At 35.5% G+C, this 25,314-nt stretch overlaps 1 protein-coding gene and 2 non-coding genes across 3 annotated transcripts; 1 reads left to right on the top strand and 2 right to left on the bottom strand.

Annotated features, from left to right (window-relative positions):
• Positions 1-285: 285 nt before the first annotated feature.
• LOC105346420 (E3 ubiquitin-protein ligase DCST1) lies at positions 286-23,988 on the top strand (the record flags this gene model as incomplete). The annotated part of the gene is given in 15 exon segments (XM_066068810.1): positions 286-489; positions 1,376-1,515; positions 3,701-3,769; positions 4,356-4,545; positions 6,355-6,492; positions 8,769-8,902; positions 9,100-9,254; positions 9,784-9,883; positions 10,217-10,312; positions 10,755-10,881; positions 14,053-14,169; positions 14,478-14,620; positions 14,926-15,039; positions 16,624-16,818; positions 23,453-23,988. Coding segments are annotated over 15 exon segments (2,015 nt in total), but the record flags the coding sequence as incomplete, so codon positions are not given.
• Positions 15,930-16,004, bottom strand: Trnas-aga (transfer RNA serine (anticodon AGA)). Its single transcript has one exon. It is a non-coding gene; the product is annotated as a tRNA-Ser (tRNA).
• A 732-nt stretch (positions 23,989-24,720) lies between the features above and the next one.
• Positions 24,721-24,792, bottom strand: Trnaa-ugc (transfer RNA alanine (anticodon UGC)). The gene has a single exon. It is a non-coding gene; the product is annotated as a tRNA-Ala (tRNA).
• Positions 24,793-25,314: the final 522 nt, after the last annotated feature.

Genomic DNA, 25,314 nt, shown 5'->3' with positions numbered 1-25,314 from the left:
ACATTTTCGCGAAATTCGCGAGAGCCTCGTCGTCGCGAATATTTCTTGCCTCGAACCAGTCTTTATCGTATGGTTGTTATAACAAAATACAGGTCTGAATATAAGGCTTGGTCGCGAACATTCGTCGCCACGAACCAGTTTACTGGAAGTAAATCGCGAAATAAAGTCGCCGCGAATGAATGTTGGTTTACAGTATTCATACTACTTAAATAATAAATTATGTTCAAATCAAATTTAAAAAACCCGTGAACGAGACTACATCCATTTGTAATTCCTTTCATTCAGTGCTTTACAAGGCTGTGTTGGAGCCCCTGGCACTGCCCAAGAACCTCCAAGAGCTGCTGGGAGGTGTCCTGGGGTTGGGGATGGCCAGTGGCTACGCCATGTCTGTACAGGTGCGATGTATCACCTGGCTACTCGTGCCCACGTTCTTCGGTAAGAAGGGGAGATCATTCGTGGCGGCTTACGCCATTGTATTTCTGATAACAGGTGAGTGTGTACTGTTATTTATACATGCATGGATCTAGATTGGGGAGGATGAGAGTCAGAGGGTTCAGACCCCCCACCCCCTCCCTGCAAAATTCAAATTTCTCGAAATTTACATTATAAACGTACCGAATATATGCATCAGACCCCCTGGCGTAATCAATTACCGTCGACCCCCCCCCCCCCTTCCCCCAACTTCCTTGGGAAAAAAAATTCTGGACACAAACATAGTTAAAGGGGCATTGTCGCGATTTTGGTCAAATTCTGTTTTTCTGTTTTTATTATTTACAATGCTGTGGGAATGCATTTCCAATTATTAAATGGAATTTGAGAGTCAGTAGAAAAGTTATAAGCAATATAGAGGGCTCACAATTCTTTGCTATGTAAACAAGGCTCGTGCCTTGTTTTTGCTTACATTAATTCAATTTACCGGTAAAAGTTCTTTTTAAGCTAATTTTCCATCTTTTTATTCATTTTAAGCATAAATAAATTGATTCTAACATTTACCAGACACATTTGTTGGTCTAAAACTGAAGTTTTCACTTTATCGTTCGAAATTAAACAAAAGCTTTGTTTACATAGCAAAGAATTGTAAGCTCTGTAAGTTGCTTATTACTCAATGAATGACACTCAAATTTTGGTTGGCTACTAAAAATGCTTTATTGAAGCATTGTAATTATTAAAATCGGAAAAAATAATTTTGACTAAAATCGTGACCTACCCCTTTAATACACCGTCATATCTAACAACAATAGTGAGAACAAAAAAAGGAAAAAATACCCAAATTCCAAACTCAGCAAACAAAATAGAAATACAAGCATATCAAGAAACATTAAAATAAATCAATCAATCAATTATAATCAATCAATCGATCGATCATTCATTGCAGGACCTGTCCACAACATTATGATCAATGGTCAGGAGGTGACGCGGGCGTTGGTGTGTGCCACCGAGTTGGCCATCAACCACTCAACCACTAAGATGGACCTCAAAACCAGGCCCATCATGAGTGTTGCCAAGGATTTTCAGGTAAAATCTTATTGGAATATTATAGACATTTAAGGTAGCTCCATACTCGTAAAACTCTCTGAGGAAAGTTGAAAAACCGAACTGATTTCGATTTAATAGACTTAAATGTCATCAATTGTTAGAAAAAATATACATGTCATCACACTTTTTGAGATGCCAGATAAACATAAACTAAAGCATATTTTAGCATTACAAAAATGTATTTTTTTTGGTTAAAAGTAAAATCTTGTAGGCAGAAATTAGTTTTTCTTGTTTAATTTTAATGTCAACTTTATCAGAAAACTAAAATTACAAAAATATTTTAAAATTAATCGTTGGAATAAGAAAAACTATAGCATTTAGACATACAACAAAGAGAAAAGTCAGAAAAAGAGTTATTTCCCCTTTGCATAGATAAAATATATAAAAATTTGGAAATTTAGTATAAAATTAAGTGCGAAAATATCTTGAACTTACCAATAATTATAATTACATCCATGTGATTATATTCACATGAAAGAAATAAAACTATCTTGCACAATTTTTAAAGAATTCAAAGTTTTACAAAAAAGTGTGACGTCACAGAACACTGGATCTACTGGATCATTGCCATTAATGATATGATACTTGTTTTGCTTGTTTGTTCTACGTTTTCTGTAAATTGTTTGAATTTAATTGCGAAATTTTTACTTCGGTTTTGGTAGACATGTACTCTGGAATACACATGTAATTTCTATTTGTTGGGGGTCAATGTTCGTGAAGAGCCAAATTTTTTCTGGTTCGTGGGGACGTAATTTCGTTGGTAATGCAATCGGGATGATTTTAATAGATATTAAACAAATGGCTGTGTATAGGTTCGTGGGAATGTAAATACGTGGGCAATAACTACCCACTAAAGCCAAGAACAATGATGATTCCACAGTATACACAATTTTCAATTTGTTCAGTGACCAATTCACATTCAGGTCAATGTATACCAATATGGTGACAATTGCACGTTTCCAGTCTGTTTGAAGATGGGAATATCAGAACATATTTGCTTTCTATTTCAATTTTACTGCTTTAAAAAAGGTTGGAAGCTGAACCCTCAGATCCACTATAGAAAAAAATCAAAGTACTGAAAAGCGCTAACCCAGCTTCTGTTTGTATATAAAAGAGATATATATGTATATAACATTTCAGTTTCAGTATACGCAATATATTTCCTCATCACTGTGGCAGCCCCTGCAATGATGTATGTAAGCACCGTACATTAAATTCACAGTCGCCCGTACTAGTCCGTGCAACTCCTGAAACTGGTTCCCTAACCAATTTAAATGATATGGGCGGTTATTCGTTGCACCGGAAGTAGAATACTTACGACAATAAAGCACTGAGCTATGCTTAGCGCTTTAAAAACCACCTCAATGTTTCGATTTCTTTTCGCCAGTTTTGAGAAAAGTTCGCCATTTGCAAAAATGGCGAAGCGTAGATCGAACAATAATCGCAAATATGATTGTCTTCGCCTGAAATATTGTGTACATATGGAAGTATTGAAGAAGATCTTTTAGCTTATTTCAAAATTAATTTCAATACAGTTTTCTTCCTGTTTAAGAGGTTTGAATACATGTGAATAGATAAATAATTATATACACGTAGGTTATAAACTGCGAGGATCGTACAGCTCACCTGAATTGTCAACATTTTTACACTCTGTCATTTTTAAGATTTTGCTTCTGTAAACAGGGTTATTTTTGCACCATGTTATTTTCGCTCTTCTCTACACAAGCAAACGGTTTCGTCTTGTCTTTAATACACGTTAATTCACTCGGATACAGTTACAGGCACGTAGCACCCCCCCCCCCCCCCCCCACACACATTTTTGCGCAGCAAACATTTTTCTTAAATTTGCATACAAAAAAATTGAATTATCATGGAGTTGCCCCCCTCCCCCCCACACTTTTATGGGACCATGTAAAAAATTGAATTGAAACTAAGAAAATAAGCAGTGAAATTGAGGTGAAAAGTATAATCCCCCCCTCCCCCGGATTTTCCGGATTTTGGAAAGCAACAAATCCCCACATAAACTCATTTGTTTAAAAATCATTCTGAGATTCAGATCTAGAAGCCTGCGGGAAACGAGGTCAAAATGGGCGAAAATAGTAGGAGGGAAATATTTCTCTGTTGTTAAGGAATTTTAAAATATATTTATTCCATTTCAATTTAGGAACAAGGAGCCCACCTGAAGAGGGTGATTGGTGACCTAGAATTCGCATATAAACCACTCAAAAAAGAGGTGAGTTGATCACGTGACGTGTTTCAATTAATCAAAGTTATATTAATCGTATTTGCAATTATTTTCGATAAAACTACTCGCCGCTGGGTGTAATTCAATTTGTATGGTATAAAGTTCCGTCAAACATTTTGATAGCCCGAAACATGTCTAAAGGTATCCCACTCCCCAATGTTGTTGTAAAATAAAAATAAAATCAAAGTTATTTTATCAAATATTTTTTTAATGATGCCCAATTATCATGTTGAATAGAGATATTACGAAAAAATTTTGTATGATGCTGCTTAAAATTTTCCGTGACCTGTCTGTACTTAAAAAAGACAATTTATTGTAATTTGACTTGAAATACAAACTTTTTTAATACTATCAAGAATTCTACAAAATTAGTTCTGCTTGTCTATAATTATGTACAGTATTATTTTGACATAATAAAAACATGGCTACATTCTTTGTACGATATGAAATAATTTTTTCCAATTAGAGAGTACGTTAGAACGTAACACCAAATTTGAATTAGCATGTATCATAATACGTATCGCAAAAAACTCTGCATTGATTTAACTTCACAATTCCTCTGTGTTGCATAAAGTTCAAGGAAAACGAGTTAGAGGAAGAGGAAATGGAGATGAGAATGCGAAAAGTGGACAAAGATACCCGCGGGCGTCGAGGTAAAAACCGGATGAAGAAGATCGAAGAGAAAAACAACCCAGAAACCGCGCGGGACAGACCGGAGAAAATCGAAAAGCAATACCGGAAAAAGCTAGAGATGAGATGTGAAGGTAAACGTCAATCGCAACTTCTCGGGCCTTTCTGGCAAGCTCGGAAAAACACCTCGAATGTATTACCTATAGGCGTCCATGACAACCCCCCTTTCTATAAAACTTGATACAAATACAACATATTTTACGATCTGTTGAGATGTGTTTATACTTCATTAAAGTCAACTATATACCCTAAAATAAAACACAGAAGTGACATACAAGGCAATCGCAACTTCTCGGGCCTTTCCGGCAGGCTCGGAAAAACACCTCGAATGTATTATGTAGGCGTCCATGACAACCCCCCTTTTTATAGAACTTGATATAAATACAACACATTTCATGATCTGTTGAGATGTGAGCTATACTTCATTAAAGTAAACGATATACACTAAAATATAACACAGAAGCGACATACAAGACTGTCTAGCCGATACTTATTTCAATGGGAAGCGACTCCATTTTGTATAAAATTCTAACATCCGGTGATGTTAATACATTCGAGGTGTTTTTCCGAGCCTGCCGGAAAGGCCCGAGAAGTTGCGATTGACATACAAGGCTGTCTACCGAATACTTATTTTCATGGGAAGCGACTCCATTTTGTATAAAATTCTAACATCCGGTGATGTTAATACATTCGAGGTGTTTTTCCGAGCTTGCCGAAAAGGCTCGAGAGGCTGCGATTGGGTAAACGTGGCACTAAAAACACAAATACTATAAATAATAAAACTCCTCATGAGCGGATCCAGAACATTTTCTTATTGGTGGCTAATGCAATTTGTTTGGCCCGGGCGGGGAGGAGGGGGGTAGATATTCAGACTCAGTCTGTGTTCAATAAAATTAAAAGTTGTTTTCATTACATAAATAGTTAATCTATTTTAAAATCCTATATATACTGTTATTTCCTGTTATTTCATCAAAATTTGTTGAGTACTAAATAAATGTTCGTGGATTCTTTGTTAGGTTCAATAAATCAAATGTTTATTGGAGTATGTTTTCTATTTATTCCCATACTGTATTGGTAGGAGCATTTCCCGCTAATTAAGTTATCCTTGAAAAAGTGATTTTACACAAACTCCTCGAAAGTTGATGTTCACGGTGATTAATAAATAATTTAAATCTGGTTGTAACGAGCTTTCTAATTGGCTATAAAAATATTTTATATCGTATATAGAATGTTGCCTAAGTCATAGTAAGACTAACGTCAAAAACGTATCAATACGCCTGACGTTACGTTTGAATTTTCTACAATTTTACGTCATTTTAAAGGTCAAATGACCGTTTTTATCTACAATGAAGAGTAAAAAAATTAAATTATAAGCAATGAATTCAATATTTATTAGTTTTATACGATATAAAATGGTTTGAAACAGTTTACGCTTTTTAATTTTTTTTCTCAGTTTATAAAACGTAAACTGCCACAAACCATTTTATATCGTATAAAACAAACAAATATTGAATTCATTTCAGTTTAAATCAAAAACTGTGGTAAGTTTAGGCATCGGGGTAGTTGTGTACTTAATTCTAAAGATATCAAAAATGCACCCAATTGGTATAGGCTAGATTTGTTAAACATCACAATGTCAACAAACTTCATTATTTGCCGATTGAAAAGCACCTTACAATTATATATAGATTATTGTATTTAAAAAATTTTCAACGACGTCTCTTTTAACCGTTTTATGATGCAGAGTATTTTAACATACTTTTATTCGATTGACTCATCTTCGCTTGCCAAGGGATAACTATCCACTCTGCCGTGGTGGAACGAAGGGGGTCGTACAACCTTGGCAAGCGAAGATGACATTAACTGAACTTTGACCCCATTAGATATATGGAACCAGGCAGTGTCAAGTTGTCGGAACAAAATGCTTAGCCTGTGGGACGACTGTGTGGGCTACATTCCAATCATAGGATACTACCTATGTCTGCCGCTGAGGCTGACCTTCTTCTGCCAGATCGTCAGAGGTAATTTAAACGACTTTTGTCTGTCTGTGTCCGTCCGTATGTGTCTGTCTATTCATCAGGCTGTCTGGTTGTTTGTGTCTGCCTGTCTGTCTGTCTATTTATGTCTGTTCATCCGTTTGTCTGCCTTTTCTTCTGTCTATGTCTGTCCATTCGCCTATGTATGTCCTCTGTCTGTCTTTCTGTCTGTCTGTCTGTCTATGTATGTCTGTTCATCCGTATGTCTGCCTTTTCTTCTGTCTATGTCTGTCCATTCGTCTATGTATGTCCTCCGTCTGTCTTTCTGTCTGTCTGTCTATTTGTGTCTGTTCATCCGTATGTCTACTTTTATCTTCTGTCTATGTCTGTCCATACGTCTATGTCTGTCCCTCCGTCTGTCTGTTTCTGTCTGTCTGTCTATCTGTGTCTATTCATCCGTATGTCTGCTTTTTTCTTCTGTCTATGTCTGTCCATTCGGCTATGTATGTCCCTCCATCTGTCTGTGTCTGTCTGTCTGTCTATCTGTGTCTATTCATCCATATATGTCTGCCTTTTCTTCGGTCTATTTCTGTCCATTCGTCTATGTCTGTCCCTCCGTCTGTCTGTCTGTCTGTGTCTGCCTGTCTGTTTATTTGTGTCTGTTCATTCGTATGTCTGTTTCTTCGATCTATGTCCATCCTTTCGTTTATGTATCTTCGTCCGTCCGTCTGACACAAATAACGTACTGTTGAAGCGCAAGCGGGGTGTTCTTAATAATACGAAGTGAAAATAAAGTGAAATTTTTGCATCTACTAAGTATTATTTCCTCTATTTCTTACGGAAACATATAGTTAATCCATAGCTCTATAGAAACAGCCAGATTGAAATCTACACGCCCCGTTTATCGATTGGTCGAAATCTACAACGGCTGGAAACTGACAAGATACTGACAGGAATAAAATGGACACGCCCTTTTTATCGATTGGTCGAAGCCTACAGCGACCTATAGGAAAAATCACGGACTGCACGAAATAATCATGATGAAGTCGCCTCACAGTCTCACTGGAGACTATTTGGCTGTTTCTTTTAGCTAACGTACTTATGTACATTAAAAGTAATTTAGTGAATTTTACCAACTTTTCATAGTCAATTTATTAATTAGTTAAAAGAAAGATGTTAATATAAATAATAAAATGCTTTCTTTGATGATTCATGCGGGTTATGAAGGTAGCGATCATTGCAGAAAAAAATTGCATAGCCTGCTAACGCGGGTTATGTATTTTTTCTGCAATGTCGCTACCTTCATAACCCGCATGAATCATCAAAGAAAGCATTTTATTGTTTAAATGACAATATTCCTAAATCAGATCATACAGATGTTGAAAATAACATGAATATTATAGGTAACAACGAATCAATCTGTGATTATTATTCATGAGGTGCATGATCATTATGGTCCGGGCGTGATCAAATCCAATAAAGCCCAGAGGGCTTATCATGATAGATTTGATCCTTTATAATCGCCTCATAGTATTCAAAGAATGATCGACAGTGGCTATGATTATGTGAAAGAGAATGGGGTAGGTCGCCTGGACACGCAGGTTTTCTCCCTCTTCCTCCCACATCAATGATACCCTCCCTCTAACACTCGTGCCTACAAGAAGCATTTAATTTAACTGTCAGTGTTTAAGCAATATGAGCTGCAATTTTCATGATGAAATTTTTTTTTTTTAAAGAAAATGTTATTTTCTACTAAAATGACAAAACTATCATGGTTTTTAAATTTCTTTTCGACAAATTTTTGTGAAAAAGGCCGTTAAGAAGTCTTAATTGGAGCAAAATTGAATTATTGTCGTCCTGTTGCTAGATGTTCCTTGGAAGGGATATCTTTCCTCTGACAAAAATTAATGATTTTTTCCAATCTTATTTATCATAAAAGTTTAAGTTATATGCAAACTTATAATACTAGCAGGTTTTTACAGCAAAATAAAATTCTAAAAAATACAGCTCATAAAGACCAGTGTTTTGAATGATTCCCTATTCCTTAACAATTCTTATCAAGTGGTACATGTATGTATTAGACGGAAAACAAAGTTGTGTTAGTGATCTTTTTTCATAGGCTTCGGAACCGGGATGAGGTGGGGGGGGGGGGGGGGGCTTCTAGGTGCGGTGGGGCTTATCCCTCCCACTTTCTTTTGGCGTGTCAAGATTTATGATTAAGTCTAACACCAACACCCCCTTCCCCCAACTTTAAACTTGCTTCCGACGCCATGCACTGCATGATCTTTCACCCTGTAATTAGTCTTCTTCCCGTCTGTCAGTGGTGCCGGGCGCTTTGGGGATGGAGTGCGACTCCATGGACGTGATGGAGCCCGGGTTTGGGGAGACGTACGTAACAGCAGACGACACAATGGACAACATGGACCAAAACTTTGACGTCAACATGCAATACAAGGTGAGAGGATGATCTCTCTCTTTCTCTCTCTCTCTCTCTCTCACTCTCTCTCTCTCTCTCTCACTCTCTCTCTCTCTCTCTCTCTCTCTCTCTCTCTCTCTCTCTCTCACTCTCTCTCTCTCTCTCTCTCTCTCTCTCTCTCTCTCTCTCTCTCGTGTAATTAATAAGTGAATTCACTTTTACACAAAATAACACAGATGGTACATACGCCGGAGGACGTTGATTACACCATGGCAGAGGAAATGCGGAAGGGCGCCATGCACGAGTTCTCCAAGCGACAGAAATTGACCGAGTTCTTCCTGACCTTGTTAAAGAGGACGCTGGCCTTCACCTTCATCCTCGTCTTCATTAGGTGATGATGTCATCTGTCACTACAAGTAGTATTGGGGGAGTATATACAATGAATATTCGAGAGGGTATATAATAAGTGTGGGAGAAGCTATAGAGACGTGATGTGGTAACTGTTTGGGTATTATAGTCAAGTGAGCCTCACGAGAATTTCTCTTTGAAAGTTAAAGGGGGAACATGAATTTCACGTTACATGAAAAATAGGCAAAAAAAATCACATTAATTTCGCTTATTTTCATTGCTAGAGAAATCACAATCCAATGCACAAAACATCTAACGCGCGTTATGCCATGGGATTTCGTTTCAACTTAAAAATGAAAACTGTGTGAGCAAGTTCTCATGTGGTATGAAAACTTAAGAGCTGTAAATCTTGCATCAACGTATCTAATACCCATGCGTAACGTTTGACTTTAGAACCACTAAACCACTAACTTCAATTCTAGTTACCACTTCTACAGATTGCGTTTTCAAAAAATATATACAGCTATAATGGTTTGTTTCTGAGGTGTGAACTGTTGAACTTTCTGTTTCAGCTCCTACAAGTACAACAAGAGGTATTTGTCCGACTTTCAGTTTGACAACATGTACATCACACCGTACTTCCGCCATATTGACGCTCGGCGCATGTATCAGGTATGGTAATGGGTGGATATGGATGGATGAGTAGGTGGATGAAAAGATGGATTGATGGATAAGAGTGTGGATAGAGTGTGGATGGATGGACGGATAGATGAAGAAATATATGGATGGATAGATTGATGGATGGATAGATGAAAAGCTGGATGGATAGTTAGAGGATGGATGAATGGATGGAAGATGAATGGATGGATAGAAGATGGATGGATAAAGAGAATGGATTGATGAAAAGATGGATGGAGAGATTGAGATATATTTCATATTTATCACTTGGTATACTAGCAAATGAAAAGGCATTTACATGTACTTAGTTTTTTTAAATTTTTTTAGAAAAAGCGGAGACTTCTACCATTAAAAAAGTTCGAGAGAGGCCAGGTTGTCTATCCCAAAACAATGAAATTAATGAAATCTGAAAAGAAAAAACTGGTAACTAAAGTTCACAACACAAATTATATACTTATTTTCTATAAGCTAGTTATAGCATGCCGATTCTTCTTTTGGTTGGGACAATAAATACATAGTTATTATAGAAAATCAAGGTACTGAAAGTACTGAATTACTTACTAACCACTGGCGTAAAATAAATAACTACTAGTACAGTATGTTCATCAGTAAGGAAATATCTAATAGCTTAATTGAATCTTTAATTTGTAGAGTGAGGGGACCTTCATGATCATCATGAGGTGCATGGTGTCTGCTCTGGTCATGTTTGTTCATCAATAAGGAAATACATGTATTAATCAGTTTAAATCGTTAATTTGTAGAGTAAGGGGACCTCCATGATCACCATGAGGTGCATGGTGTCTGCTCTGGTCATGTTTGTTCATCAATAAGGAAATATTGATCAGTTTAAATCGTTAATTTGTAGAGTAAGGGGACCTTCATGATCATCATGAGGTGCATGGTGTCTGCTCTGATCATCGTATCCGCCAAGGTCCTATACGAGGTGATGGACATCATTGAGAAAAACAGTCACGTGACCTACAGACAACAAGGCAGGACAATCAAGTTTATATTGTAATATGTTAACGGTGTGACCGTTGGACCGAGCGCAGATTTAACACAGAGCAGTTTGATTTTTGTAACACAATTTATTTGAAACGCACACAGTAGGATCCGCCTAGTTGCCTACTCAAATCATTAGCCAAAGTTTGACTAAACGTCGCGTGCTCAGTCTGCATTATGACGTCATGTTTCAAACGTAAAACGTACACGTTTTGTTTTCGGAAATAGCCGAAGAGAGTTACGTGATTCCGAACTTTTTTTTATTTCTTCTTTCTTTGTTCATCAATTAAATTCATATGAATGCCGCTGTAATAAACTTAAATATTTTATTAAGTATCTAAAAGATCAGTTCCTTGACGTTAATGTTTTTATTTTCCATCTGATAATTTGATAAGACATACATAGAACAAGTCGTGTTTCTTGATTGAAGCACTACTGAAACTTATCTGGTTTCCTTTTTAATTTCTTTTAATTCAAATTACCTTCTATTGAAACACTGGAACTTATTTAATGGAGTTCATGGGCAATAAACATCGATAAGTACCAGTCAATCAATGATCGAACTAACTTTAAAAAACAAAATGGCTGCCAATATGGCGGCGCCCAGGGCTGGAAGAAATTTTTTTTGGCCTTAGTACCCCCGATTCAACTTTCGTTTTTCACTGATTTTCTTACATATACGTGTTACCATAAATCCTCGCTGCGCTCGGTATAACTTGGATCTTATAACAATTATACAGTTTTTCTTACTCTCATTTGAGTTATTCTTATGAATGTTTAACATAACAGCTGTTTTCTTTTAGTTTGATATTCATGTTGCATAAAGAAACTGTTTCTGTTATTGTTTTACTTGTTGGCAAGTACATTTCTTCCATATGCTTAATGTCCACCAAATCAACGTGAAGGTGGCTTAGGAAGGTGGAGGGGCTGACCAATCAATTTTAATTTTGGTGATTGATATCTGTGTTTTAATTTAGAAAGCTAGGGATCCACCACATTAAGTGAATAGAGGCAGATTCGTGAATAGATACTAATCAAACTCGTTCTAATATCAATTTCTGTGTCTTGATGTCTTTGTGTGTATGTCATGACATTTACCTCTATGTGTGTCTTGAAATCTATATTTCTCTGTCTGTGTGCCCTGAAATCCATATCTCTGTGTGTCCTGATATCTATCTCTCTGTTCTGATACCTATTTCTCTGTGTATCCTGATATCAATGTTTCTCTGTTTCGTAATGTCTCTCGCTTTCTTTCTTGACAACTATCTCTCTGTTTATATCCTGACATCTATATCTCTATGTGTGTCCTGACATATATCTCTCTGTGTATGTCCTGATATCTATATCTCTATGTGTGTCCTGACATCTATCTCTCTGTGTATGTCCTGATATCTTTATCTCTATGTGTGTCCTGACACCTATCTCTCTGTGTATGTCCTGATATCCATATCTCTATGTGTGTCCTGACATCTATCTCTCTGTGTATGTCCTGATATCTATATCTCTATGTGTGTCCTGACATCTATATCTCTATGTGTGTCCTGACATCTATATCTCTATGTGTGTCCTGACATCTATCTCTCTGTGTATGTCATGATATCTATATCTATGTGTGTCCTGACACCTATCTCTCTGTGTATGTCATGATATCCATATCTCTATGGGTGTCCTGACATCTATCTCTCTGTGTATGTCCTGATATCTAAATCTCTATGTGTGTCCTGACATCTATATCTCTATGTGTGTCCTGATATCTATATCTCTATGTGTGTCCTGACATCTATCTCTCTGTGTATGTCATGATATCTATATCTATGTGTGTCCTGACATCTATCTCTCTGTATATGTCCTGATATCTATATCTCTATGTGTATCCTGACACCTATCTCTTTGTGTATGTCCTGATATCTATATCTCAATGTGTGTCCTGACATCTATATCTCTATGTGTGTCCTGACATCTATATCTCTATGTGTGTCCTGACACCTATCTCTCTGTGTATGTCCTGATATCTATATCTCTATGTGTGTCCTGACACCTATCTATCTGTGTATGTCCTGATATCTATATCTCTATGGGTGTCCTGACATCTATCTCTCTGTGTATGTCCTGATATCTATATCTCTATGTGTGTCCTGACATCTATATCTCTATGTGTGTCCTGATATCTATATCTCTATGTGTGTCCTGACATCTATCTCTCTGTGTATGTCATGATATCTATATCTATGTGTGTCCTGACATCTATCTCTCTGTATATGTCCTGATATCTATATCTCTATGTGTATCCTGACACCTATCTCTCTGTGTATGACCTGATATCTATATCTCTATGTGTGTCCTGACATCTATCTCTCTATGTGTGTCCTGATATCTATATCTCTATGGGTGTCCTGACATCTATCTCTCTGTGTATGTCCTGATATCTATATCTCTATGGGTATCCTGACATCTATCTCTCTGTGTATGTCCTGATATCTATATCTCTATGGGTATCCTGACATCTATCTCTCTGTGTATGTCCTGATATCTATATCTCTATGGGTGTCCTGACATCTATCTCTCTATGGGTGTCATGACATCTATCTCTCTGTGTATGTCCTGATATCTATATCTCTGGGTGTCCTGACATCTATCTCTCTGTTTATATCCTGATATCTATATCTCTATGGGTGTCCTGACACCTATCTCTCTGTGTATGTCCTGATATCTATATCTCTATGTGTGTCCTGACACCTATCTCTCTGTGTATGTCCTGATATCTATATCTCTATGGGTGTCCTGACATCTATCTCTCTGTGTATGTCCTGATATCTATATCTCTATGGGTGTCCTGACATCTATCTCTCTATGGGTGTCATGACATCTATCTCTCTGTGTATGTCCTGATATCTATATCTCTATGTGTGTCCTGACACCTATCTCTCTGTGTATGTCCTGATATCTATATCTCTATGTGTGTCCTGACACCTATCTCTCTGTGTATGTCCTGATATCTATATCTCTATGTGTGTCCTGATACCTATCTCTCTGTGTATGTCCTGATATCTATATATGTTTCTAATTGTCCTTTTATATATCTCTCGGTGTATCCTGATATCTATCTCTCTGTGTAACTTGATATCTACATTGTATATCTGTCTTTTCCTCTGTCTGTATAGGGATCCATCACATTGAAGTTAAGGTGGCGGGTAAGGGGTTTATGAGTCATATAGTGCGTCTCTTCCTGAGGGCCTTTAACCAGAAACATTCGGTGGACACCGTCTCCACCAACTTTGGTAAGTACACATTGTTCATGGATTAAGGAAGTTTTGGCGGTGATACCTATTTTTACATAGTTTTTACCTACCAAAATAAAAGAGCTTCAATTTAAGATACCAACTTTGGTAATTTAATTCCTACAGTTCACAGTAAAAGGGGCTGAACGATTAGTGTCATTTTAACACTCTTTTAACCTCCTGGATTAAAAGAGCTCTTAGTAAATAAAGAGAGAGAGAGATAATAATAAAATTATTATTCTATCTCTCTGTGTCACATAAAATAATTATTTAGCTAATTAGTCAATTAACCACTGTTCCTTTTACAGAGTGTTTACCCTACGGCACGCCTCTACCCATCATGCACGTCGTTCGGATCTATTTAGTCTACGTCCTGGTCTGGGTGTTAATGTTATTTCAGGCCTACGGGTTACGCCTGCGCAGAGTAATTTGCTCATTCTTCTACCGAAAGGCACGTTACTATTCATGTAACATCTCTCTCTCTCTCTCTTTCTCTCTCTCTCTTTCTCTCTCTCTCTCTCTTCATTCTTGTGTTCTTTACTAGTCCAAAATCAAAATATAGCCCGTAATGGAAAAATGTTTAAGCATACAAAAGCATTCTTAGAAGTCCAAAAATGTGGCTACGAGTTACATGTACCAGGGTCAAAAAATAGGGGGCACCGCGATTTAATTGTATTAAAGGTGTACTAATAATTCATGTCCAGGCTATATATTTTCTTGGTCATTGTCATGATGTTTTCTGTCTTTATTTCGTAGAGAGAGAAAAAACGCATTTTGTTTATGTACAACGAACTGTTAAAGAAGAGAAAAGGTTTTCTCAAGCATCTGCGGAAAAAGGTTTTGAAGGAAGCCAAGAAATTTCAGCTTTCGGTAAGTCTTCTAAAGTCGCTCTTTGCTTTGGATTGAGACTTTTCTCCTAGTCGTAATTAAGCTTTACTTATTGAACTACAAAAACTGATCTTAAACTTACAGTTCAGTTACTTATAGGAAGCACAGAATTAATTAACTTGAACGTGTAACGGGATTATGGTGGCATAGATCTGCCACCACTTGTCAGATAATTATGTCGACTTGTCAGATCTTGATGTCGACTTGTCAGATAATTATGTTGACTTGTCAGATCTTTATGTCGACTTGTCACTTATTCACGTGGTTAAGAATTCAACACTTTAACCTTTCCACGCCCAATTTGTGCCATTCATTTGAAATATATTTTCTGACAAGTCGACATAAGGATCTGACAAGTCGACATAATCATCTTTTAAGTCGATATGATTATTTGACAAGTGGACATAATTATCTGACAAGTCGACATAATTATTTGACAAGACTACATAACATCTGACGAGACAACATCACTATCTGACAAGTCGACTTACAATATGAATGATAATTTTCTTTAAACAAGTGGCCATATTATTTTTTCTGTCAGATAATTATGTTAACTTGTCAAATCTTTATGTCAACTTGACAGATAATTATGTTAACTTGTCAGATCTTTATGTCGACTTGTCAGATGATTATGTAAACTTGTCAGATATTTATGTCGACTCATATGGTATTATGATGACAAGTAAATGGCAGTAAGTGGCACTAACACGCTTTTGACAAAAAATGTTGAGTCTCTATAGTCACTATGGTTATTTTCTGACAAGTCATCATAAAGATCTGACAAGTTGACATAAACATATGAGAAGTTAACATAATTATCTGACAAGTGGTGGCAGATCTATGCCACCATAGGGATGAGAGAAATAATGACGGACCAGACCGGGATTCGAACCCGGGCCCCCTGAATCTCTAGTCAGGTGCTCTACCAACTGAGCTATCTGGCGCCGGTATTTGAACCGGTCTGACCGTCACAAACGTAATACTATTCTGGCACCCAACGTTATTTTTTTTTCGTAACGAAAAAATCAACAAATATATCCCTAAGTTAATAAGAACGTCATATGCATAGGTTTTAACTTTTAATTTTTTTAAAACTTGAAATGTGCTACATTTCGTTGCTTGGCTAAATTGATTTGTATATTCAATAGTTGAAAAATATTTTGTCATAAATAAAAGGTTAACATTATATTACACTACATTACGGCGTATCCTTTTGGTTTAGCAAAGTTTGCATATAAGTGCAAGGTAAATACATTTGTACATAATGTTTAAATTATACTTTTACTCAAGACTTTTCTGTCATTTTTAAAAATCTTACCTTTTCAACAAAGTCTCAATTTTAAAACAAAGCGATATAATTTGCACACTGTACTGCGGTGTGTGACATTTATACTTCCCCCTTCAACTTACTAGTGTATTTTGCTATAATTATTTGTGCAATATTAGCCTTTTTTACCATTTATTACCATGGGAGTTAATTTCTTTTGAGCGATTATTTTGTGTCCTTCAATCGGTACAGTGTAATAGCATTTGGCGACTTACATAAGCTGCCTGTTATTTCAGAGAGACTCCAGCATACTGAGTGCGTTTGCGCAGACTTTCCCGCGCCTCGCCTTCCTGGTTAAGTGTTTCCAGCGCTCCAAGAAGACGTGCCTGGTCTGTGGTGACGTGGAGAAGAAGAAGATGGTGGAGTTCGTGCCGTGCCCCACCCCGGGCTGTAACTTCTCCTACTGTCCTGAGTGCTGGGTCGACTGCAGGGTACGTCTCAAAATAAGATATATCCAGTGGGTACGTCTCAAAATAAGATATATCCAGTGGGTACATCTCAAAATAAGATATATCCAGTGGGTACGTCTCAAAATAAGATATATCCAGTGGGTACATCTCAAAATAAGATATATCCGGTGGGTACGTCTCAAAATATGATATATCCAGTGTATGGAACGCCATAGCTGCCTTATGTGCCTATTTCATGTGAAGATGTTGCTTTATTATATTATGCTGTGGTTATTTCATGTGAAGATGGTGCTTAATTATATGAAGGTGGTGCTTTATTATATGAAGATGGTGCTTTATTATATGAAGGTGGAGCTTTATTATATGAAGATGGTGCTTTATTATATGAAGGTGGAGCTTTATTATATGAAGATGGTGCTTTATTATATGAAGATGGTGCTTTTTTATGTGATGATGCTTTTTTATGTGAAGGTGCTTTTTTATGTGAAGATGGTGCTTTATTATATGATGGTGCTTTTTTATATGATGGTGCTTTTTAATGTGAAGGTGGTCACTCGGAACTCTTCTTATTTTTGAATACTGGGTTAACCATTTATGTATTATCTCGAAATATTGAAAGTAAAACAAAAAATTGATGCGATCAAAATCCATTTGATACACTATTGCTAGTTCCTCTTTTTTCTAGCACAATTAGTATATAAGCTATCGAGAAGATCTAGCTGTGTACGACTTTACCCCAACCGAACTTACATCTATTAAGTGACAACTATATAATGACGGAATGTTACAAGAACTAGAGCAGAGCTCGTGGCAAAGCCCCGAGTAGGTCTTCCGTTGTTGCTGCGAGTTGAAAATATATGTTATATGGTGTCAAACGATTATAATGACTATACTTTCAGTTCTGCTTTTGTTATAAAAACGTGTTGTGATTGAAAGCCTGTATATAAAACGTGTTTTGAAACAAAGAAAGGAAGAAAATATTTTAGGAAAACTATTTGTCGAGCAGAGTTTATGTAATCGTTTCAAACATTCTTTAAAAAGTGAGATGTTTAATGGCGAGTTAAATTTTCAAGGGTAGCAAGCATTGTTATAAACAGTATGTACTCATGATTCATGTCAGGAATTGTATTTCTCTTTTAAACTGAACCCGCCTACAAAACACGTAAACCTTTCTCAAAGATAACTTCTATATTAAAATATTTCTAAATTTTTAAAGACTATGTGCAAGTTTAGAATTGCGTGCTGACAAAATTTACAGACCCTAAAACGTACTACTACACCAAAAAAGCGTGCGGCCTACGTGCGAGAAACGTTTCGTGTAAACCTTTTAGAGTTTCATGTAAACCGTTTAGCGTTTCGGGCAAAGCGTGTAAATCGTTTGGAGCAAAGCGTGCGAGAACCATGTGAAACGTTCATCAGATTTCATTCGGAACTCTCTGACAAGTTAATTGTTTCAAAATGGCGCCCGTGTTTTACATTACTTTAACAAAATTGAGCGAATTTTTAACAAACAAAAGAAAGGTATATATATTAAAAGACGACTAGTAACAGATAATTACATGTATATTTAACGTTTTCATGCGATGTTTCAGTATTGAAACAATATTAAAATTCGCTATACATAAAAAATATTAAACATACAGTTAGCGAAACATGATTTCTATTGGAACAAACCTAAATCAACTTTAACTTGCACGATCATGATTTGATAAGCATGTATTTTTATTATTTATTTACATCGATAACTCTTACTGAGACCATTCCGCTGTGTACAAGCAGCACACATAACCTCGGACATCGGGTGAGACCTGCACCTGGCTAAACCTGTCAATCAAACTCTGTGTATTTGTTTTCATCATTTGTGACCATCCAGGTCAGGCGTCTCTCTTTCGTCAAAAGCCAATGTAAAATTAATGACTTCAAGGTAATCGGAATACGTATTTGATGAAGCACACAATTTAAATGATAGAAAATTTATTAATTATTTGAACAAAATTAAATGTAAACATAGAAAGGTAATAAAAAAATAATTATTATGGGAATCTATACGCATGGTACTCAATTCAAATAGATTATATTATGATTTTATTATTTTATGTAGTAAAATCACCCTTCCAACTGTTACTCAATTACATAACAATTGATGACCTGGGGCTATAAATGTTCTGAGCTGTGTGCGCTGAAGCGACACAAGATTCTCGGTCGCATGCGGCAATTGAATTAACACAGACTGGCCGAATAAACAAAGGGGTGGGAAAGTGAAACAAAATGTTACACATAAGAAACCACCAAAAATGATTTTCGACAGATCTTGCTATCTTTTCTCCAATTAAAAAAAAAATCCAGCGCGAGCACCTGTCAGCGGGGCGGGAGGAGGGGGGGGGGGGGGGGGGGGGGGCAGCAATGAGTTCGCTTCCACAATGAAACTACAGTAGTGATTAATATGTGACCGATAGAATCTAATCTAAAGTTGTTTAAACTCATGTGAATATTTTTTAAAATAATCATCGAATGCCTCAATTCAGGGCATTCCTTTATCGTGCTAGCACCTACCGCAAACATGTAACATGGAACTTTGATTATAATTTGATTTGATTTTAAAACTACCTTATACGCTATCGTATAAATCAATGCTTAATCAACTGTACAAGTAAAATAAATTTATCTTTTCATCTTAAACCAATATAATAGTTGAAAACATAATAAAATATAGTAGTGTCCGTGCAAAATATGAAACATAAACGCGTCATAAGGTACATGTAGAAGAACACGAACCGACCGCGGATCACTTATCCATGTGCGAGGGATGATCATCATTTAAATGTTTAATATTGGAGGGGGGGGGTGTTGATTTATAACATTAATTGTACAGTTTTTAAAGTAGTTTACATAAACAAACCAACCATTAGTTTATGTCTAACGATTTTTCCGATTTGAAGTAATATCGTTCATTAATATTCATTTACACTCAAATATTTAATTTTATATATACAAGTAGGACAAACTTTTATAACATAAAATTAAAACAGTTCTTGTATATACGGCTATATTAACTCAAACACGTTCATATGCATATAAGTGTAAGTCGCGGTGTGCGAATCTTGTGTATTAAATAACCGCTTACCGCTAGGTAATGCAGCCGTCGCTGATCTCCTCGGCCGTGGGCAAAGAATATATTTCGTAAAGGTACAACGCACATAAACGCACAGCTCACAACCAAGGAAGATTTGAAAAGTTTGCAATATAATGACCTTACTCTATCAGATAAAAGTTATATATTTTAAACTTAAACCCCACAATTGATCTATGTCTATTATTGCTTTAGAGAATGACATTGCTTTTATTAATTAAATGAACTATTTCTTACTTGACATCCAATCGTTTAATTCATAAAAAGATTTTGTGTAATCAAAACTAAAACAATTCTTGAGTTCGCGGCTAAATAAACTCATATATGAGAGACGCAACTCTCGTGTATTAGATAACAGCTGACCGCTAGGTAGTCCAGCCGCGAGCATGGTGACCGATTTTCTCGGCCGCGGGCGAGGGAGAGCTTACGTAATGGTACACACACACACAGCTCTGATTCAAGGTAGATTTTAAATGCATGGAATTAATAAATAAAATGTAATGCATAGAGTTTTTTAATTCCATATTTTGTGGTTAAAAAGAAAAGAAAAAGAATGTTTTGTTTTCCAATTGCCGTTTTTAATGATTGTGCACTATAAGAACTTAACAACAATGACTTAATCTCCTAAAAAAAAGCATGTACTCCAACAACAAAAAAATTCTTATAAATTAATGCCTCCTGTATAAACCAGCATACTTTCTGCGGCAACTTTATGCCAGTTGTACGCACAAAGACTTTCGTTAACTTGTCAAATGAAAACAGGTACATGTCAACATGTAAAGCTTTTTACACTCATACTACACAAATCACTTACAAAATAATATTGTTACGACCTTTATGAGATCCCAACAAACAACTTTTCTAGCGACATCCATATCAAAATCCAAACCGTTTTTGAGTTATTAAGCAAAAACTTTTAGCGGCTATTGGCCCTTAATTTAAGGGGCCAGCCCTTTTTTATTGGTGTCAAATGAAAGCCCTTGATATTCTGCACAACTTTTATTCTTCATGTCTTAACAAAATATTTTTTGTTAAAAAGATATAAAGGAAAATATGTCTAAATTTTTGCACTTTTTGGAATCCTGTTTTTTGACCCCCTACCTTTTCCTAAATAAGGAACGTAATCCAAAAACAAAAACCGATGTATACAACTTCAATGTCTTTGTTATTCAAATTCGTTGGATTCCCATTCCCTGCTATCATAGTCTCGGAGCCTTTGTCTGGAAACCAAAGGCCCTAAAAAATTTTAAAAGGGGAATAACTCGTTAACGGAAAGGGAATTCTAACTTTTATGAATTGATGAAGATAGTGTTTTGTAAAGTCCATTAGCCCTGAAAATTTGAGCAAAATCCGTTCAGAAATGAGAACGATATGAAGCCTCAAAGTTCGCGTCTAGGAAGAAAAAAAAAAAAAAGAAAAATAAGAATAATCTTAACCCGCACAATAATAGAAAGGTCTTCCGTTGGAAACGGAAGACCTTAATTAAAGCCTAGTAACGTTATCCTGCAAAGCAGAAAAATGAATTTAATAATTATTTGTGTTTAAGCGAAGGTTATGCCCTAGCAATCTGATTAAAATAAGATCTTTGATCCGCTCTTAATTTGGAGTTGATTTTAATCAACTCTCCCATGCAGTTACTCAGACAAACCGAAAGTGAAACAGTGTTTGGACCTCATCACAAATCATTGCTGCTGACAAGACTTAGTTCTTGAACATAATTGATAAATTCGATGTAATGTATGCTAAAGCAATGTTTTTCAAGGAAACTTATTTATAAATAGCTTGAAAATAGTCAGATTTTAAATGGTACGAACAATTTAGATATTTTTTGTAGTCGTATGTAGTTCAATATAGTCTCGTTCAACTCGACGCTCGGCTGTCTCCGTAAATCTCCGACAAGCAGAGAGTCTCCCTTGCTTGTCGGAGATTTACGGTGTCAGCCGAGCGTTTGGTTGAACGAGACTATAGAGTTCAATATTGCTTGGATCCATACAATTTTCGAGAAATATTTCTATTACTGATACATAGTTTGATTGAATTAATTTTATCTTTAAATATTATTTAAGATGATTCATATGGGGGGTTTCTCGACATTCTTGTCGAAAAAATCCAAAAATTCATATCATAAAAATGTGCGTAATTCAAATACAAATTAGAAACTACATGTACTTGTCATGCAAAATAACATATCATTGATTTTAAAATAAATAAACATCGACAAAATCAACTCTCGTCAGTTCTTCAGTACTTTGATTTTGTTATTGTCATCGCCCAGTCGGTCTTCGTCATTGATGACCCGGCGTTCCTCTTTAACTTAAGTGGTGAGTTGGAGGAAGAGCTCACATTCTGAGTGTTTCAAAACAAAACATTATAAAAAAAAACAAATAAAGGAACGGATTGAGGGTCTGATTATAAACAGACTGATGCCCTATGTGATAGGATTTGACTTGAAGATAAAGTAAGGGAAAGTCATAGGGAAAGGTCTACTATACTATAATATAGCTCAAAGAAGGTCCTTTTATAAGTGGTAAAGTCAAAAGTAAAATGTCAAGAAATACTGACAAAATATTGTATTATTCAATCAATCATATTTGTCAATTCAGTTGAGATTAAGTCGTACAGTTCATCTCGTAACATAAATACTTATTATGCTAAAAAAGAGAAACTAGCAATCGTGTATTAAATGGATTTTAACTGTATCAATTTTGTTCTAGTTTCAAAATTTCGAGATAATAAATGTTTAACCCAGTCTTCAGAAATAAAGTTCCGAGTGACCATCTTCACATTAAAAAGCACCATCACATAAAAAAGCACCATCTTCATATAATAAAGCACCATCTTCATATAACAAAGCACCATCATCACATAAAAAAGCACCATCTTCATATAATAAGGCACCACCTTCATATAATAAAGCACCATCTTCATATAATAAAGCACCATCTTCACATAAAAAAGCACCATCTTCATATAATAAAGCACCATCTTCATATAATAAAGCACCATCTTCATATAATAAAGCACCATCTTCACATGAAATAACCACAGCATAATATAATAAAGCACCATCTACATATAAAATAGCCACATAAGGCAGCTATGGCGTTCCATACCAGTGGGTACGTTTTAAAAGAAGATATATCCAGTATTATACATGGTACTGTCCTTTACAAAAAATTTGATTTTTGAGAATCAGATTTTGTACATGACATGTACAAATTTCGATTCTCAATAATCTCAATTTTGGTGTGCGTAAAGTTATTTCCTGTAATCAAGAATAACATAATTATGTTTATCCTAAAAAATATTCATATGACTGGTTTTAATGGTTAAGAGACGGAAAGAAGACGTGTTTATTTTAAGTGATCAAGTGGTTAAGATATAAGGATTTTATAAAATCGTCATACATGTAATACAAATCAAAAAAAAAAAAAAATCAACGTAGTATATTGTGTATCCACACCATATTAACCAATATACAGACAGTGCGCTACAGTCGATCTCTCTCTATGCATTTTCTTTCAGAACCAGTGTTATGCTTGCATGCCTTTCGCTAAACGAGATTACAGTGATAGCGAGACTTCTGATGATGGAAGCACAGATGATGATGATAAATAACAGGATGATGATGATGATGATGATGATGATGACCACGTTATATTATGACGTATATTATGACTTGTACATGAGAATTTATGATCATGATATTCTTGTTTTAGAAAAAAAGGGGATATGCAATTTTAAGTTTTTATAGACTTTTTTTCTGTTTTAGCTAGTTCCTATTGTTTAAGTATTGTTGTATTCTATAGAGAAATGTATTCTTTCACTTTTCTGTTGTTTTGTTTTGAATTGTCTTGCGTTAAGTTTGGAGTTTGCCGGAGGTAGACATTTATAGATCTATTTTTATGTTTGATTTGCATGATATATCAGTGTTATAATGAAAACGAAATAACTCTCATATTGGTAGAAAATATATACATGAATTGTTATGCGGGACAAGTAACTATTGCAAATATTAAAACATGTATATATCTCATCAATAAAATTCATTTTCAAATATCTATGTTATTGTCTATAATATATAGGAGCGAAACCTTCAGATCATTCAAGATTTGTTTCTTGTACTTTATATCCCTTGTCTGAACATAATTGTAAATCTGATATTTGCTTTATTGATTAATCAATATTTTTTTGAGATTACGAAGAAATCGGCATTTGTTATTTTGTTATGTGTAGTTGTTGTTGGTTTTATTTTTTTTTATTTTTTTTTTTTTTAATATAGAACATCATTAAAGTAATGATTTGATGTTTATATAAAAAAATATTAATAAAATTGATGAAGCAAAAACATCTATATTTTTACTAAGTACTAAATATGAACGGAGTGTGTAAATCTTGTGAAGGTTGTGTGATTATTTTTATAAGTATAAACTTGGCGACAAAGAAGTTGCCTTTTAAAAAAAATTCGTTAAAATAATTGTCCCCGATCGAAACGAAAATTTCTTGTTTTAGAGAGAAACATGTTAGTTGATTTTCTCAGTTGAGAGAATGAATGTTTTAAAAGCGATAAATTTTACTATTTAATGTGTGTTCATGGTCTCTAGGGTGTATTTATATTGTCGATTTATAATTTACATGTGTATCTCTTTTTAAGTTACATTATAGGAAAACCAATATAGATGTTTTGTACTTGATTGTATTTTTAAGAATCAGATTTATTTATCTCGTTTTGAGGAAAACTTCCCGTCCAAAAAAAAATTGCTACCGAGGAAAAATTTGAAAAAAAAAAGTTATGGAGATGCCGGGGATCGAACCCGGGGCCTCTCACATGCAAAGCGAGCGCTCTACCACTGAGCTACATCCCCACGTTACGAAGAAGTGGTTTAATAACAATCAGTACAAAACATTCGCTTTAAATGTACGTAATCTTTGAATGATACGTATGTTTATCTTCTGTTTATCTTGTTTATATTAAAATAAAGTACCTACTAATCCGTAGTTTTTCTATCAATATTATACGGAAGATAATGAAAATTTATTTACGTGCAGGTATTTATCATGTTTATAGCATGTACTACTGATCAATGCTAATGTACTTTATGCCTAATCAAAGAAGGGTAACTCCTGTCGACTTAGTCATTCTATCGGAACGGGCCGAGTGAAAACATTATACGGCTGTCTGTTCAGGCTCTTTGATAATCTAGACGTGATAGACAAAAAGTCTGTGTTGAGAAGAGTTCAAATCGAGTCGATTAACTTCATGATGTAAAATAATCTCCAGACATTTACAAGCACCTTGCACGGATTTCGCTCTTATTGTACGGTTCATGCAGGCACTTCACTAGAAGGCAAAAAAATAAAAAAAATCTTCAATTAGACACATATTC

Source organism: Magallana gigas, chromosome 1 (genome assembly GCF_963853765.1).
Source record: "Magallana gigas chromosome 1, xbMagGiga1.1, whole genome shotgun sequence".
Classification (NCBI taxonomy): Eukaryota; Metazoa; Mollusca; class Bivalvia; order Ostreida; family Ostreidae; genus Magallana; species Magallana gigas.
The sequence above is the reverse complement of the archived record's forward strand: the minus strand, read 5'-3'. Positions and strand labels throughout refer to the sequence as shown.